Raw genomic sequence first — 19,445 nt, forward strand, 5'->3', positions numbered from 1 at the left:
AACACTCAGGCCACACGGCTGCTGAGGCTTTAAGATTCTGTAGAGTCTGAGTAGAGACCACGAACCGACAAGAGCAACGAGGTCCTACCTCAAGCTAAGGTGAACATACGACCTTGTTGAGGTGCATGCCGCTTCCAACCGGACCTTCAGGAAATCTATGTAGGAGACCTATTTCCTGCGGCGATGCTGATGATGATTCGACACATCAAATTGTGATATTAACGTTTATCTTAGTACTACAATAGTCGATTATGATTATAAATAATAACTCTTGCAGAAACTACATAGGCTCTTATCTAACACGGCGTCATAGTAGTAATCTAGTAATGAAATATATTTTACTAATGCAATAAGCACACCGATTATCTTCAATGATTTACAGTATTGTTTGTTTAATGTCCAATACAAAATCCATTGACTCATTCCGTCAGGTGTCAGGCTAGAATCACAGCTCGCGCTGACCGTGTCGATACGAGCCGCATACTCGATGGTGTTCTAGATGTCTTCATAACAGGGTTGCCAAGTGTGTGACATATGGAGTACTTAAATTACAGCTTTTATACGTAGAATTGGTTGTCGAAGTTGTTTAATTTCAAATATGACATTATTACACATACGGATGTAATAAATTTACAGACAAAATATGAAAAATAAAATATGCCTATGTGTGTGTGATAACATGAAACCTTTTTTTTAATAAATATGACCTAAGGTATAGATACCGATTCTTTGATAATATTTCTTAAAAGATATGTGTATAAACAATATTACTTATAATTTTTTTTCTTTATTTATTAATTGCATTTTATTTGTAAAGTAACTTACGACACCTCCATAACGCCTAAGTGTACAGCTCAGCCACTTTTTTATTAAGTCCAAATCAGGTTGTCAATGAATATGATACAGTTAAAGAGCTGCCAAATTTTTGTTGAATATAATAAAGTGATAATCAATGTTTAGCTGGTGTTAAGACTTGTCTAACCCAAAACTATATGGCGGCTACTACATGCAGTTGAATTATTTTAAAAATATTGAAGTGTTAGAAATTACTGTGTCGGAATTTCAACCCTGTTACGAATGTGTACCTAAACGACACATTTCTATCCCGAGGGCACAGCTGTGTCCGCGTGCTCGCCCGCAGACCGGTTTCCTTCGCCACTTGTTTACGTTACTGTCTGTACCGCAAAACGGCGTAATGTTCCACTAACGCACTTAAAACTGTCTCGCCTATCGCAAGTAAAAAACCTCAAAATCTAAATTGAATAAAAAGCGGAAACCAATAATAGCATTCAAAGACCAACTGTTCCTACCAAGATATAGTTGTAATAACGACAAGCGAAGAAATTATATGCTGCCTTTACACACACGAGTAAAAATTTAAGGAGGGTGAATGTAGAGTTCATTTGTCAGAAAAAAGCCTTAAAGTTTTTTCAACTATCACCAAACAACAAGTGATCATTCTGTAATGTTACATTTATTTTTTTTTTCCAATGAAATGCGGGCAGTTACAAGAACAGGCAGCAAGCGATAATTAATTTTAGTATGTAGTAATCCAAATTGTGAAGTCCCTTTTTATCACGTTTTGTTTTAAAACCCTTGATTTTTGGATAGAGTGTACCACACATTAATTGGCAACGAATGAACCATTTAAAGCTTTTACGCCTATAACCAAACACCCAGATACGGGTTTTAATCTCAATGAAAAATCAAAATGTTTGCTATTTAATTCATACTTATGTTAACCATTCAAAACTTATTTGCAAGTTTTTATATTTGTAAAGAGTATACGCTCTAGCACCGTAAGGCTAAGAAATTTAATTGTTTTTTTTTTTTTAATTTGATTTTATGATAAAGTGTTTTTTCTTCTGTACTTGACATTACTGTTGTTTGATTATACAATAAAACGTACGTTATAACGGTGCAAAAATTTTTGTAAATCTTATTTTGACAGGTCAAAACATGCTGCGATGTTGTCTGTCAAAAAATTATTAATATTATGTCTATATTCAGTTCTTGGGTGACAAATACCGTTAATATATTGATAACTAATACTTCGTATATTACGTAAAAATACAAATATTGTTTTCGACGCTCTTTTTTCACGATAAACGTATGTAGCCTGGAGCTGTGATCAAAACAAATTCGCAGACCGCTAATTGTTTTGTATTTACTTTAACACATTTTGACTACTCTTTTACCATATTTACCCACACTCAGCGAATATACTCTTGATTTTACTTTAGTAACGCTAGAGTGAACGTACGGACACAAACTAAACACGTATATACGTTTATGTATTGAATAGTTCTGTACGCGCATTTATTAATTTAAGTTTTGAATAAATTTAAATTCCGTTAAACAAGTGACGATGACTATCGAGCAAGAATATCATTTGTAAGCATTCACTTAAACTGATCTAGAAATAAAAATAAATCATTTATGGATCCTACAAACATGTGGACAAAACGTTATGAAAGAAAACTTCAGTGCTGCCTTTTAATTTTCATTGAGTAATAGAGAACAAACGGATATATTGTCTTTTTCTTGTGATTGTAAAAATGTTTGGACATACACCAACCATGTTCATTTTCCTCCTGATATAAAGCGGCATTATCCAATAGCACATTTACTCCCAAACTACGCTATGTGGGGAGTAGATTCAATGCTTGATATTTCGGTGATTGCAACAATGTGTAACCCCGTTTGCAGGCGTCGCATGCAGCAGCTGAAACTATGGCAGCAGAGAGAAAAAGAGTGGGCACGGTCGCGGCCGAAGCGGGATAAGAGCAACAAGCGAAATATATACTTCAACGATAGCGTGATGCTGTTAGAAGCAGCGGCCAGGAATGACATCGAGGAAGGTAACTTTTTAATGTAAATCTGCTCGCTTACCTATTCCGCTTTGTTTTTTATATAGTGAAATCGGTGAAACATGCAAACAACTTACGACTTTTATACCTACATTTCTTTTCAAATTATCACGTTAGTTGTTAGTGCTATAGTGACCGTTACATTCGTTTTAAAAAATAATTTAGACGACTTGACATTCTATGAAATTCTTCCCAAAATCAGTAAAAAAATTTATATATACCAAAGTATAGTGGACAATTAAAGTCCACATTGACGGAAGCGGAAAGTTACTTTAATGAATAATCTGACTTAGATAGATAATAGTTTTTGTGTAGATGCAGTAATAAGTGCTAAATAAGATATCGTTTCTTTATACAATTGTTTTGATTAAAGACAAATTTTCCGGCTTAAATTTAGGAAAATAGTATTATTGTGAAATTCGTCAACATCATCTTGTATTAACCACGTTAACAAAGATCTTTAGCAATATTGTTCAAATGTTTTACAATCTCAACAAAAATTACTTTAAACATGAAGTACACAATTGCTAGGTTTGCTTTATAAAAGACGTCATTTAAAATATCGGTTTCTTTAAATCAATACCTCTTATAGTAAGAAAGGAATACATAGACGTATTTACGGAAGCTAATACGGTTTATTCCAAGAATTCCGCTATGCATTTGTATATCGAACGCCGATAGACTACTAAAAGCATAGATCGGTGATCTAATAAGACTCCGAGACGAGACGAACAAATGCATGTTCACTGATACTTTTGAGTCATAAGCTTGCAACAGGACCTAAATAAAGTGATCTTGAACCGTCTCCAAATAAAAGCAAAAGTGTGTTACTGTTATTTCGAAGGCGCAAATAATTCACTTGGAGTGCGTTGTCCTTATGCGCCGAGGTCGTGTCACGCCTTCGCTCGTATTTAATTTGATTTAATATATACTAAATGTTTTGTTTTGCATTTTTTTTCGGACGATTATACCTCGTTGTCTTGGGTAGAATATCAAAAGTGATGAAACATTTAGAAAAAATCTCACAAGGACACAATTAACAAATATTTTAGGCCTCCTTTCTTCTCAGCTGATTCTTTATTTCTTAAAATCATGTCCGTTTTGAACGCCTTTTCGGGATCGAAGACAAATCTTTTTTTTCCATACCATCCGAGTCTCTACTTTTCTTAGAGCAATAGTAATACACTCCTCTTATTGATTTAACTTAATCAGATCATTGGTTAGGTGGTCGTCATCGTGGTATTTTACAGTATACATTCCCTGAAACCAGTGGTTTGTCGAAGTTATCTGATTGTTTGCATACGTCGTGACCAAAATATGTAACAAAATAATATAGTGCAGACAGCCTAGTTTTAATATTGAATTGGTCGAGTATTGGTCTTGCTGGTGCGACTTGATGTCTCAGACCGTGCTTATGTTTAGGTCTATACTGCAATTTGAATTTGTCTTTATGAAGGAATCAAGTAATCTGGAAAATGTCAAATATTTTCTTAGTTAAGTAAATAACGAAGAAGGTTTTGGTTCGGGTGTATAATTTTCCATCCCAATTCTTTGTTTATCCAATATTGGGCCGCAAAGAATCACGAAGTGAACAGAACCGTCAGATATTGTAAATTAATGTATTATAAGAATTAATACAAATTGCTCTTTCATACCCAATTATATATTTTAATCATTTTCAATACATATTTTTTGTTGTAACTATGTATTATTTACATACAATAACATACACTTCTTATGTATCGACAACTGCTACAAGGAAATAGTCATCTTGCAAATAATAAACTAAATAACAATAAAATTTTAGAAAGGTCAAAATTAGTTTTTATAAATTGCATTGTATCATTATTTTCATATTTCATTCAAATCATTGCGATTCTCCGGTCTATTTAATGCTTTCTGTACACAACAACAATTTCTCTAATACCACCAATAGCAATGTCGCAACTTATTAAACAGACCATGCTGAAAATACATCAATTTCACAACGACAGATTGACCTTAATGCGTAATGGTAAACTTTATGGTAATTTGCCGCTTGATTACGTTACAGTGAGAAGACTGCTAGCAAGAGGGGTGACTCCAGACGCCACCAACGAAGACGGGCTTACAGCGTTACATCAGTGCTGCATTGATAATAACGAAGCGATGATGCGGCTTCTTCTAGATCACGGAGCGAATGTAAATGCCGAAGATAGCGAGAAATGGACACCGCTCCACGCGGCAGCTACATGTGGGAACTTAAACTTAGTCAGGATATTGATACAGAGAGGTGCGAACTTATTAGCCGTTAACGGTGACGGGAACATGCCGTACGATATATGCGAGGAAGAGAGAACGTTAGACGCAATAGAAACTGAAATGGCAGCACGAGGAGTCACTCAGAGGTTGATAGACGAGACGCGAGCTGCCACAGAGATGAGGATGCTTATGGATGTCGCGGAGCTGGTTAAGGAGGGAATGGATTTAGACGAGCCTAGAGACAATCAAGGTGCTACTTTGGTAAGTTAATTTACAAAAAATACTGATCTTTTACGAGCTTAGAGATTTGAACTACAGTTCTTAAGATACTTCTTTAATCTCATCTAAAAGAGTTTTTTTAATGGCCTCCGCTATTTGGGAGCCTCTCGCTCTCTCCTAACATTTTTGTGGGACATGCTTGGCTTGGTTTAGGTTGAACTTGATGCTGTTAGCCCGGGGGATTTTATAGCTTCATCGGAAAAGAGCTCACGGCGTGAAAGGATCCGTGAACTTAAAAAATATGGGATAGAGCATTAAAATCTTATTTATAATATATAACATCCTTAATTAAAATACTTTATTTGATAATTAAACATTTTTTGCATATTGGCATAAGTTTCTGTTTGGTTTATTTTAGCTTTATTTATTTCTCAATATTGCTTTTTTTCCCTATTACTTTAATTTCTTACTCGACCTGTACTATTTTCACCTTTAGTCCTATTAATTACGTCCTCAATTATCGCTCTGCAACATTTGAGGAACGCAGGTCTATCTTCTTCACTGTTTATCGGTGAGACGATGCTGTCCTCGCGAATCTTTTTTCCTAGCAGGAGTTCTAAAAGTGATAACATATTCTTGACTATCCAAAAGATCTGTGGCATTCATCTATCTGCGCTTTATACCTTTTATATGCGAAGAAGTTTGGCGTCTGAAAGTAATAACATAACGATAGACTAAAACAATCTTTTTTAATGTTAGCGTACAGTGAAAAGACCATATAAACATATGCTTATGTACATAGTGGACTATGTGAGCAATCCAACATAATTATAAAATGACGTTATAAAAAAGTCATGTGTTACAAATTTACATAACGAAACTGTAATAAATTATGTAATAGGATCATTCTTACGACGTCGTTTTAATTAAAACCCTCTTCAGTCAATAAAATCGCTATAAGAATAGGTAATATGATGCATTCTCTGACAACTTCAATAAAGCTTTATATTAATAAAAACAACCTTCATTCATTGAAGTGTTTAGCCACAGTCTATTCACAATTACTATATTTATCTAAAATACATTTTACTGTTTTCTCAAAAAGCAATTTATTTCCGTTACGTGCCCCAGAATTTCAAAAATATATCAATATTATTGTTCTATTATCTTCGTAGTTAAGTATGTATGAAGTAATACATAAGTATATGTTGGAATTTCAGAGTATAATTATTACATTTGTTTTAATTTGTCTGGTTCGTGTGTGATTACATTTCTATTGCACGAGACTTTCTAAATGCCTATATGATATTTCTGCCATCGCACAGTAAAGGTCTAACCAGACAGCAATTAGTTTTTGTGGAACATTATCTTGGCAACATATAGCACAAAGTAATTTAATGCAAATGGTATGTACTGTCGCTTAGTTTAAAAAAAATATTATAAGGTACCATGGTATTAGTTAACTACTTCAATTAAAAAAACTGCTTTGATTAATTTACTTTTTCTTTTGAATAATAAATAAAAAGTGCGGATTTTTTTTAAATTACGTCGTCTATATTGCTGACTATTGTCACTGGGTTCACTGTTGGAATCTGGCTCTCCGTTTCGTGCCACATGCTACAGAAGTGATCGAGGGTCAGCACTAACCTTATAACGATATTTTCTTTAACCGCCGAGATGGTTAGCTTAGCGTCACTGGGTTCGTTTCATAGACCACACTACAAATTCCCTCAAAAAATCGTAAATGTACGACTGTTGCCTGCCAAAATTGACTTGCTTGTTACAGAAAGTTACTCTTTCTTACATTATGTTAATTCATATTAGTATTAGTAACAAGTAACCATAAAAGTCACAGAATGTTACTTAATGGTATTTTTCCACAATAGGTAACTACGATGTTGGTGCACCTGGAAGTGTTGCTTTATAATAGCCTAATAGCTCAAAATAGTGAGCGCAAACGTGGTTTTAAGCAATATATCGTATTTCCAAATGATACCTGGTATCATTAAAATTGGCAAGCATGTAACGATGTCTAAAAATTATATTTCATTAGTATGTTAATTTTTTTAGTGTTATATTCTACAATAGTGCTCATTATTTCATGTTTCTGTACAGCTTAATGAAACTTTTCATTTAGAAGTACCTTCCCTCTGATGCCTTATAAAAATTTGTCTCCGTTTCTTAGGGAATTATTTATTGTCAATAGATAAATACTAACTTTAGTTACAAATGAACCCATTTTAAAATACATTTTGTCTATATAAATCTGTGTTGAAACATTTATATAAAGATTTTACTCATATATTTTCCCAGAAGGAAAATCGCGTTATAAAATTAGGAAATCCGAAATATTATTTTTTGTTTAAATAATAAATTGTTTGTTTCAGTTGCACATAGCGTCAGCAAACGGTTACATAAAGGTTGTGGAGTTTCTTCTGGAGCACAGGGCGTCAACCGACGTCGTCGATCACGACATGTGGCAGCCGGTGCACGCGGCCGCTTGCTGGGGCCATGTGCGTGTTATATTATACATTACATATTATTATTTAACATCTTTGGATTGTCATGGATGGGGGATGTGTCATCATCGCCACGCTTCACCGGTTGGTGATCGTAGTGTGGTTTTCTGGTGAACGCAGAAGATACCGACGACATAATTAAGACCGCAGGAAGTCGCCGGATGTGGGCAGCGCAAGATCTATTAGCGTGGCGATCTTTGAGAAAACGTATGCCATGCAGTGGGCTTCGATCGGCTCATATGATAAAGATAAAACACTTCAGTACCAGGACCGACCCAATTTCAAAAACTTTGAGCATATTTTAGTTTAAATCTGTTAACTATGTTTTATGCCCAAAAAGTAATTTTTTTTAATAATAATACACATACATAAATAAAAAAAAAGATGTTATGTATTTCTCAATTGTAAGATTAGTAAAAAACAATGAAAATTGTAACTCCATAATAATTCTGTAGGATATATTTTATTTCGTTACATATCACGTCAAATGTTGTCATTGCTATAGACAAGTGTTTTAATTTATTCTGTGGTCTGTAATGAAAAAGTTATTTCCCAGGCAAATTTTCCATTTTATCCCTTCATGGGGCATTTATTTATGCCTTAACGAATATACGAAAAAAAATGGTCAATTGGTGCCATTCTCAAGTTTTGAGTTTAGCAAAACATATGACTGTAATATTTTTGTTTTATAGATAATAACTAAACTATATATCTATGTAACGAAAGTATAAAAGATATGTTAAATACAATACGTCTTGCTAAACAATAGAAATGTTTTTTTTTGTTTTTCTCTTTAATTTTTTTTTTTTGTTATTCCATTGTGACGACTTTTGAGTTTGATTAAAACTTGTTGCAGTTAGAAGTATTAGAGTTACTGGTGCAGTGTGGAGCTGATCTCAACGTGAGGAACAAGCACGACGAGACGCCTTCCGGTGAGCTCACTGCTCTATACATTGTTTTAAAATAAATATAAGAAAAATAGTAAATTATCAAAGCTTATTACTGTAAATTAAGATAAACTAGTTATACCAGTATGATATTGTAATGGGCTCTTCTCAGATCAAAACGCGGTAAGAACTCTCGTAAGTTGACGCTTTCAATGTAAAGAAACTCAATTTAATTAGAAACGTAACGTATATAATATATATTATATACGTTACGTTTCGTTTTCAAAAGTTTTGCAACATTTTTGAAGAACTTATATATGACAAAGTTTCACAAAATATCCTAGACCTACCTTTTCTTGACCATAAATGTCAAATTGAAAGTATATAGTGAAATAAATCTTATTATAGCATTCAAGTTTTTAGTTGATCGAAATGTGTTGAACTTGGTTTTTTTGCTCATTCACATGGGCGATCTTTTAATGTGCATATAAAAAATAGTTTAATTTCATTACAAAGAACAACTGTTGGGTTTCTACCGGCTCTTCCAAATATGGATTCCGAGATAGGATACATCGCGATAGATTTTTTTTATGAAAAATTTAATCATTGTGGCGAAAACCAGCAACCACCGCACAGATACTGGCATACAACGTGTGTGGCAATATGGAGTAGGGATGAGGAAGTGGTAGCAAGAACCGTAATATTAAAAACTGGACGGTCACCGTTGCGATGTTTAGGGGAGGGAGGCCTATGCCTCACAGTTGGACTAATCACAGAGACTAGCGTGATGGTGATGGTACACAATAACTTAGGGCATAACAGCAATCATGTATCTCAGAAGCACCATATTATGGTTGACACTGACGTCATAAATACGACAACAAATCGCGTCATCAAGACAGTTTTATTAACAGATATATGCGAGGAGGGAGAAATGCGTGCTCGTATAGTGAGGCTGGCTGCTGAGCAGGAGGAGATCAGACGTCGCGCCGCGCACACGGCTGGGGAGAGACTACGCACCGCCAGACGATCCTCCTCCACGGCCAGCACGAGCAGGTACCACTTACATCCTAAATGTTTTTATTAGTCATCCATTCATTTCTAAACACCGCAGCCATCTTGAAATGCCTTTACGTAATCCATGACAAACTCTTTCCATACCATTTTATCCTCTGTTTTCCTCTACCAATCACCCTGTATCGAGCTCGTATCTTCGAATGTACATTTGCTTACTTATTTATGGTTAAGAAATTATGGAGGCGACTTTAATGATTCACTAATAGATAAATTACCAAAAAGATCTTTTTGACTCTGTCTGCGCAAAAGTAGATATTGTTTTTTGTCTCCTTCGCCCGTTTCATTTCGTTGATAACTTCTACTTCAAATAAATATTTATTGAAATACCCAATCTCTGTTAATATATTATTAGTTTGGAAATGGGTGTGTAAGCTAATCATAGGACTGTCGCGCGGCGAGGTGAGGGCCCTAGGGAAAGGAGCACGGGCGCCGCCGCCTCGAGCGTTGACGGCGGTTTGACGGAACGGAATCCCTTCTGTCTCGCCGCGCATACCTAAGGCATGGTACAGCGGTTTCAGTACCACTATAGCACAGAGGCGATACTATCATAATATTTATCCTGAAGTATGAAAATGAATGACAGAAAATAGTAAAATGAAAGAAAAAGAAAGATAGATGATACGAAAATGATAGAAGAGTAAAAAATATATGGAAAAAAGTGAAATCATTAAAGAATAGGAATCCCTGTTCTACAACAAAATAGGGAGTACAATTTAAAATAAAATTCTGGCCCTTGTAGATGTATACATTATAAATTTAGTAATGTATAGGTATGCTATGATCAGGCAACATATTCAATAGTTATTAATAAATTGATTATTAAAAACTCATTTCACTGATTTTGTTATTGTGTCCTATAATGGAATACTTTAGAATAATTGCTGTAATTTTGTAACAGAGTACGATCAGTGCGAAGAACTTCACTTCGTGAAAAGCAAATGGCAGCTAAAGCGGACGCCAGAGGCGAAGCGAGACTTAGAGAAACCTTTGACTCGGCTGTGGATGATGAACTACAGGTAAGAAATTGAAAAATAAAATATGTAGCGTTCTGTTAAGTTAAACTTTATATTATAAGACACGTTAGTGTGAATGGGATAGAATATCTATAACCAATTATAGATTTCTTTCTATATTCATCTTTAAAACAGTTCTTTACGATCTGAACCGAATTTCTTTTGGGAAAAAAAATCTCTTGAGTAATTTCCCAGAACTTGTGATGTCCTTATTGTAAAATTACCTATGACTTTAGGTGAACAGTTTCGAAAAATCCTAATTCTATCTCAAAGGTACTGACCTTTGAGATAGAATTAGACCAGACCAGTTATTCTCATCTCGTCGGCGCCGTACAGCCCACAGATTCCCACTACAACGCATAGATCTCACCCCTAAATTTATATGGGGGTATGTGCCATAATCGCCACGCTTGGCAGCTGGATTGGCGAACGCATTGTGGTATTATGGTACGCAGAAGACGCTGCTGCCCATATTCAAGATACTTGTTTGTGAACTGTGGCAGTCCTACGTACCAACGATCTCAAGTCCCGTTCCTCTTCCGCTGGGCTAACACTGCTCTCTTCTCCGTATTCCGTATATATTATTACGAGCGTCACCGGCTCGTTGCACCAAAATTCGTAAAAATGTAAACGTCATAATGGTTTTTATTCGAATTTACAATGATTATATTTACTGGTAAAACATTACTGGCCTTTTCAATTATACTAAAATAATAGTAAACTATAGAACAACACTAAAAAATACGCGTGATCACTAAAGTGCATAGCTTTATATCCAAGAAGTTATATTAAAAATGTATGACACATATATTATATATGATATTATTATAGAAAGTACCAATAATAATAATTTCCTTCTTATATAAAAACAGTATAAAGCTAGTTATATAAATAAAGTTACAAAATGCTTAATAACAAATACTACTAAGCATCTTAACTTACACAATTTTATTTATGCTAAATAATACAAATAATTTTATTTAGTATAAACATGCTACCTGGTTTCTGTACTTTGTACTTAATGGGTAATTAAAACATTAATATTTTTCACCTACTTTCACATTATTAAGATAATAATCAAATAATATATACATATTAATAATATATATAATACATTAAAATAATTAGCGACTCGTTTACATATAAGTACACTATAGTATTAGAACAAAATTGTTTAAAGTAGAACACAGCGCCATCTTTTAACTAAGGCCCTAAAGATTGCATTTTCATTCTAATACTCCTACTGTTTCTTTGTGTCATAAGATCTGATTGGTAATCTTTCTTTAATAATATAACGACTTGTAAGTAACTTGTTCTTGTATAACACATGTAAGCTTAAGTGATCAGCAGAAAGGCAAACGTTCGCTTATTATGGAAAGAACTTATATGTTAAATAAATGTCGAGATATAAATAGATGAATGTAACAGGTTACTATATCTGCTTATGCGAGTATTAGCAGTATAATAATTGTTATTTTAGTAATTTCTATTGCAAGCGTAAAACATCATTAAAATTATATCCTTAAGGAAATAATAAACATTAATTATAATAGAAAAAGTATACCAAGTGAAATAAAAATGAGAAAATCATCTCTTGGTTATATTAAATGATAAATGAAATGTTATTGTTTACGGTCCTGTGGTCTGTAGTACATCCAGAGCAAGCGATTTTAAACTGTATTTTAAGGTGATTGGATATAATGTAGCCTCGTTTATTTTGGGTAGTCTGAAACGTACGAACCCGGGGAGTTCGGAAAGATGTATCCATAGGCAGTTGACAGGTTAAGTAGAATATTTTATAAATACTTAAAAATATGATAGGAGCAATAAAACGTTTCCATGTGTATCTAGGCAGTATGTACGTAAACAAAAAAGTGAACAAAAATATTGTAAGAAATAATCGTTAATTTAGTGTAAAATAAGAATAATGAAAACCATATTATTACATTACTATTATTATTATTGCATATTTTAACATTTGGCTACTAATCAATTTCTTTAATTGATTTATATAAAATCCTATATTCTTAACGACTAAACTTAAAAATAGTTTAACCTAAAAATACACTTAATCAACAAAATTTGAACTCTTTAAGGAGAAAGCAAAACATTTATCGTCGGCAAAAAAATACAATTAAAATAAATGTGCGCACACTGTTTTGTTGCGTGTGGTTTTTATGCCCGTATGTCATAGCGCCGCGTCTGCCGAGGAATTTGATGCAAATTTTGCCGCTTTCGACTTTCGTGAGGGTAGGCACATGTTTTATGTGCTCTGTAATCATTTGGTCATTAGTACAGAATAAATAAATACATTACGAATTATTATATGAAGTATGCTATGGTCGCTTGGCGCGAAAGGGAAATTTTCTGCCGACAAGTTATACGTTCAACTTGAAACGGAATCTGAAATATTATATCCCCATCTAGAAATCTGTTTAGAGACCATGCGTATTATAACCTAATTTAATTAATTAACTTTCATAGGCACAAGTAAAATAATGTTTCTATTTTTATTTCAACAATTTGTATTCATATTTATACTAGACCCACACAACTGTGTAGTTATTTCAACATTTCTCACTGCCCACTGCGGTTACGAAAGATTATTTTGCACGGATGAATTTCGAGGTTATCGTCCAGATTTAATTATCTTCTATTACGAAAATTTGTATTCGATGCATACGTCGAGCAAAACCAATCGCATCCGTTCATCTCTTTATCTTGAAATCAACTATGATTGCAATTTCTATCCACATTCTTGATGAATTGTGTGTTATTTAAAAACAATCGTGTTGCAAAACTATTAGACTGAATATTTAAAAAAAATACTTTCAAATTATTACTTTGTTTAAGGGCAATAATTATATAAAATATATATAATTATATATATATATATATATATATATATATATATATATATATATATATATAATTATAAAATAGCTGTAGCTATTTTATATGTTTAATGTTTTTAGAGTCAAACTCGACCTTTTTTTTCTTGTAAGGAAATCCCGAGATCTCTTATACCTTATGGGGTCTTCTTTGACGGTTTTTTTTATCAAAACTATCGGAATGTCTATGCATGATACTAAAGTTTCAACAGCGGTGATGCCATTACGTCTTAGTGTAGAGCACCAGCCATCCATTTGTTATCAAAATACGCGAGTGTATCTTGCACGCGTATCACCGCCGCGCAGGACATACGTCGAGGCATTGTTAGATTCTTTCGTTTTTGGCTTAGCGTCAATTTACGGAAAAATCTGTGCTTATGAACAAAAAAATTAATACCTTATAATTTTTTTTATAAAATTAGAACGGTTTAGTTTGTAACTACATTAAAAACAAACGAATAACTTACACAGATTACGAGATAAGAGGTATGTTTGCGTTCGTGGTAATGCAATTAAATCGCCATACGTAATTAAAAATAAAAAGTGAAATTATTTCTGTCTTGTCTTTAAAGTTGTTATTCAAACGGAGTCAATATTATTTATGTATATTATTATTCACATAAGATCAATGACAGTAAACATTTGTGTACAAAATGAAGAATGCTACCCTGAGCCCGAATTGATAGAAATTAGAATCAGTTTTAAATCTCCTCAAAGGGCAACAAATAAGTATAAAATTCCAACTTCTACGCTTTAGCCTTTAAATGCATGATAATTAAATAAAATAACGTTTATTATTAGAAATATATAGACAAGAATGAAGGTAAAAGATATAAATTACTTTTTATTTATTTATTTATGGCTTTCAACATTCATTTAATAGCGACACAAGAGAAAATTTAATTGAAAATTTTATTTAAAATCAGAGTAAAATTAATTTTAAAATGGTATTTTAGAAATTTACCTTAAATAAAAGATCAGAAAATAAATCATTAGTAGCAAACAAGCGTTTAAGAATTAAGTATATTACAGAAGAGTGTACACCGTGAAAGGGGAGCGACTATTAAATATCGATAAGCAAAAAGTTAATAGCACCTCCGGGTGTGTGTTCAATTGGACTTGCTCCACTTTACGTCAACACTTTTTGTACGTTTTTATTTTAAATATTGGATTAACAATCTTGTACCAATGGTTACGTTCGTACCGTTTACTCCACGATGTAAAATACCGCTATAATTGTTTCGTCATTCACAAATAAACATTTTAATATTAGTTTTATAGTACAATAAATATGTCATTTGGTACTGAATTAATTTTTTCATTTCTATGCACAAATATAATAAGTAAATTTTTAATACTAAGAAACAAAGAGAAATAATTTACTAGGATTTATAGATACACTAAGATTTTATGACTACTCAAACACCATAAACATAAGAAAACAGAACATATTACAACTGATCATAGATTTTTGTAAGACAAAAGTATATTTATTTATTTACATAATAATTTACATTCTTTCATAAAAAAAAATTCACAACTCGTTTAATTCCCGTCCCCGTGCTCTACAGAAGTCAAAAGTGTGTGCAAACCCGACGACAACTTTATGTCTTTAAGTTCAGCAAATACTCCTTTGGTCATCTAGAATTGCGACAAAATTATAATTTATAATAAAATCGATTCTATAAATAAAAAAACAAAGCCTAAAGTGCTAGTTACTCCATTTATAACTCACGAACGACTGGACCAATTTTTATGATTTTTGTGTTTTTTAATTATCTTCGTCCGGAACATAATAATAATATTTATGAATGAAAACAATTACATTAAAAACATCAGCTAAAACTGAAGTCTAGTCGTGTAAAATATTGAACCTAATTATTTTGTATTAATTTGAAAATCTGAAGTTCGCCGGGTCAGCTAGTAATATATATTAAATTAGATTGAAATTACATCAGCGTTAATAAAAATTGAAAGTTATAATTGGTGAGGACAGTCTAACATACTTCATGACAACGCACGCGTTTAATTCAAATCAGCCACTGCCCGCGGTATCATGCAAAGAGAATCACTTTACTTCAACATTTTTTTTCATGTTTCCGCCATACTTTCTCTTCTTTCGACGCGAGACCAAATGTAATTAACCGGACTTAGATAATTAACTGCGCACATTGACCACGCCTTGTAATGTTTACCATTGTTCAGCTGTCGAGATTTTATATGTTAACAAGATTTACGTTTCATTTCGAATTCCCAAAATCAAATTTTAAATTTAAAATATCGTTACTCAAGTAGGCATCAACACGCACTTTTGAATTGTCAATTATTTAAACATCAAAAGTTATAAACTAATGCTGATAAGCTTAAAAAATTTCCAGAAACTCGGCGGTTGAATTTGTAAAATTTTATTTAACATTCAAATTATATTTGATGTACTCGTATACATTTAATATCAACAATGCAAATAAGTAAAATAACAAGCGTTCACAAATTTCGATTAACTAAAAACTTATTTGAACACAAAATAGAATGGAAACAAATATTGTCCATTTATCAATTTAAATACGTGAAGTCCGAGTTGATATTAAGAGCCATAAAGTGTATTTTTATTACTACAAACACTGCCCAATTTAAAATAAAAGAGTGTATTTATTTATTTACTTATTCAAACATTCAATATCTTGACAGGTAGCATTAATCCAATGTAATACTGTTGCTATTATCTAAAGTAACTGTACTAGACATCTTTATTAAAATTAAGGAGTGGTACAAACACGGTAGACGTGGTGTGTTTTATAATTAGAAAATACTTTTAGTTTTGTCGGAGGACATTCGTTAAATTGATACGCATCTTCCTGTGTTCACGGAGGTTGTAATTGTATATGAAACAAGTAGCATATCGTTACGGTGCGCGCATTGATTGACACATAGCAGTTTTCCCGCGATTTCCCTCGCGGCGCGAAACTGATCGCCGCGACGCGCTGCCAGTACGCGCTCTTGATCCGCGGCGTGTATTTCGCACTGGTCATTTTAAAAAAAAAATGCATTTTGACATTAAAATATTGTTATTTGAAAAACCAGTTATTAATTTTTTTTGAAAAAGTGTAAGTGGTGTGCACAGTTTTTTAAACTTTTAAAATATGTCACCTGATATAATGTTTTTGACAAATGACAATTTGCACCGAACGCGCAGAGAACTTCCGGTACTGGGACTTCGATATCGGGTACACAGGTTTTAAACTTAAAATTTTATATTTTAAAGAACTTTATTTGTTGGTTTATTGTACCTGACGTATAATGAGCGCAATGTCGCTTGGTTGCAAAAACCAGACCTTTGGGACAAGACAAGACAGGTTTAGCATAGTGTATTTACATTTTATATTTTTTTTCCTTTTGGAAATCTATGGAGAATACCTATGTCTAGTATTCGACATCCTACGGCTGAAATGTTTATGGTGAATTACAATTTAAATTGAGTTTATTCCCTTTACAAGTTTCTCGTATATTTTTCTTAATATGTTATGTACATCATTTTAATCTGACGTATTATTATTTTAAATTTATTAAAACGAACAGAATATCTTATTTTATAACTTTTAATAAGTCTACGTATATACGTAATACATAATTTTTAATATCTTGATTAAACAAAAACTATTTTAACTTTGAATAAAATAACTTCTATACATGGTGATTCGTGATGAATTTATAGCATATTTGTCAGAAAATAAACATTTAGGTTTTGCACCTATTTCCAATCATCCCTGTGTAAAGTGATCATTTAGAAACTCTTTTGGAATGCAACACGTTAAGAACTTCTAGTAGTACAAAGGCTGCAGTAAACAGTAATTAATTTTAATATGGACTAATCCGTATTTTGAAAACGTTTTTTTTATTACTATATTATCATTACGTTATTTGTTATTACCGAAACCAATGATTTTAACCTTTCCACATGTTATATTGCCATGTACCATACATTAATTGATAGCAAATGAACTACGTATTCATCCCTTTAAAGCTTAGTTATTTATAACTAACCATCCTGTATAACGTATCGTTTTCAATCTTTATCACAAAAACTTATTATACATTTCTAACACAGTTTAGAGAGGATGTTCGTTATGCGCTGAAAAGTTGCGAATTGAAATCAGATGTATGCATGCAATGGCACCGAGTAAACCCGGAATAAGTTAAGCTGACACGCTTTGCGTTGCGTGTTCGCGAGATAATGCCCATATCGATTATCAACTAGTTTAAATACTGTAATTTCCAGTAAAAATTATCAAGATTAATTATAATTGGTCTAGCACCAATGCGTCATTTATATTGTGTTATCATTAAAAATATGTTGAAAGCAACAATAGGAATGGAAATGTTCTAGTCGGTTAAAGTACCTGTAAAAAAATAATGATTGAAATATATAATATAGCTGCATACCAGCGTGTTCACTGTTGGACATAGGGCTTCTCCATTAACTTAACCAATACTAATATTATTCAGTAAGATAAAGATTATTACGAAATTGAAAACGTGATCTCCCACCAGGGTCTCTATAACAAGCTCTCAATCGCTTACAGCGCCATGAATTAGGATTGAGGAGACTCGTGCGGGAACTAGTTTAGAAGTGGAGGAGGAAGAGTTAATGTTAGTTTATTAATTTTAACTTCTTCGTGTTAAATAAAACTTTAAGTATGTTTAATATTTCGTTACAGGGCCTGTCTAACGGAGTGGAAAACGACCAAAACACCGCAAACCACCTTCAAACGAACGATTTCACGCACAACCGCCTGTCGATTAGTTCCACAACATCCAATCAGAGTTACGACTCTGGTAACGTCGACTATGCCGTGCCCAAACACACTTACAACCAGCGCGTACCATACAAACCGGTCGACGATGTAAACGAGAAATCACAAAATCAAACTAAAATAACAAATCCGCTATTCGGCGTCAACGCCGCCACACACTATGCTCCCACACCCGTAGCGACGCTGGAACCAAACGAAAAATTTGAAAAAGCAATTTTACCAAACGGCGTCCGAAAAGCTCCCGAAGGCCAGGACAATGAAGCATTTAAAACCGAAGACGCAATTGACGGTAGGAAAGAGATGATTGTGAGCCCGAGCCAGATCGCACTGACCGACGGCGGCACTGCCACCTACACCACTGACAATAATGGTAAAATCAATGTTCATGTCACCGTCATGATTAACGCAGGTAATTATATGCATCCTTACAAACATCTCCCTTTCTCTATAGCACCACACTTGTTGGAATAGTGTTCATGTATTATAATGATTTCACTAAATCATGCTAAGTATTGCATTCGTCGTTGTGATGGTATTTGACTGTACAGATATTCATTCAGAGTCTATTCAAGAATCATAATTACTGCACCATCTAACTGTTATTACATATTCTGTGATATCTAGTTATTACAATTTAAGTATTCATAAACACTACATGTTGTCATCACGATATTTCTTTAAATATTGAAATTGTTATAGTACATTATTTAAACAATATTCCGCATTTTCTGTACAAAACCTGTGGCACATTTACAATTAATTCGTCAAAATTATCTAACAGTTTCGCACAGACGGTTAATAAATTTAAACTCGAAGTATCGGAAATGGGGATCGTGTGGTAGATCACGAGGATGCATATGGAGGCAAGCAATCTGGTTGTTAGTTGCATGAATTTTTTTATATTGTAACGTTTTTTT

At 33.2% G+C, this 19,445-nt stretch overlaps 1 protein-coding gene across 3 annotated transcripts in view; it reads left to right on the forward strand.

The window, feature by feature from the left end:
• MYPT-75D (Myosin phosphatase targeting subunit 75D) overlaps nucleotides 1-19,445 on the forward strand; it is a 36,885-nt gene that overhangs the window by 16,331 nt on the left and 1,109 nt on the right. For 2 of the 3 annotated variants that reach the window (XM_068762712.1, XM_068762713.1), the window contains exons 3-9: nucleotides 2,710-2,861; nucleotides 4,924-5,372; nucleotides 7,718-7,843; nucleotides 8,706-8,781; nucleotides 9,651-9,792; nucleotides 10,712-10,829; nucleotides 18,433-18,937. In XM_068762712.1, the coding sequence (XP_068618813.1) occupies nucleotides 2,710-2,861; nucleotides 4,924-5,372; nucleotides 7,718-7,843; nucleotides 8,706-8,781; nucleotides 9,651-9,792; nucleotides 10,712-10,829; nucleotides 18,433-18,937 (1,568 nt within the window). The remainder of the gene's footprint in view (nucleotides 1-2,709; nucleotides 2,862-4,923; nucleotides 5,373-7,717; nucleotides 7,844-8,705; nucleotides 8,782-9,650; nucleotides 9,793-10,711; nucleotides 10,830-18,432; nucleotides 18,938-19,445) is intronic. The other variant, XM_068762714.1, reaches the window with a different exon arrangement.

Source organism: Battus philenor, unplaced genomic scaffold (assembly GCF_028537555.1).
Source record: "Battus philenor isolate CCGP_79_NKW_IND1 unplaced genomic scaffold, ilBatPhil1.0.hap1 SCAF_16, whole genome shotgun sequence".
Lineage (NCBI taxonomy): Eukaryota > Metazoa > Arthropoda > Insecta > Lepidoptera > Papilionidae > Battus > Battus philenor.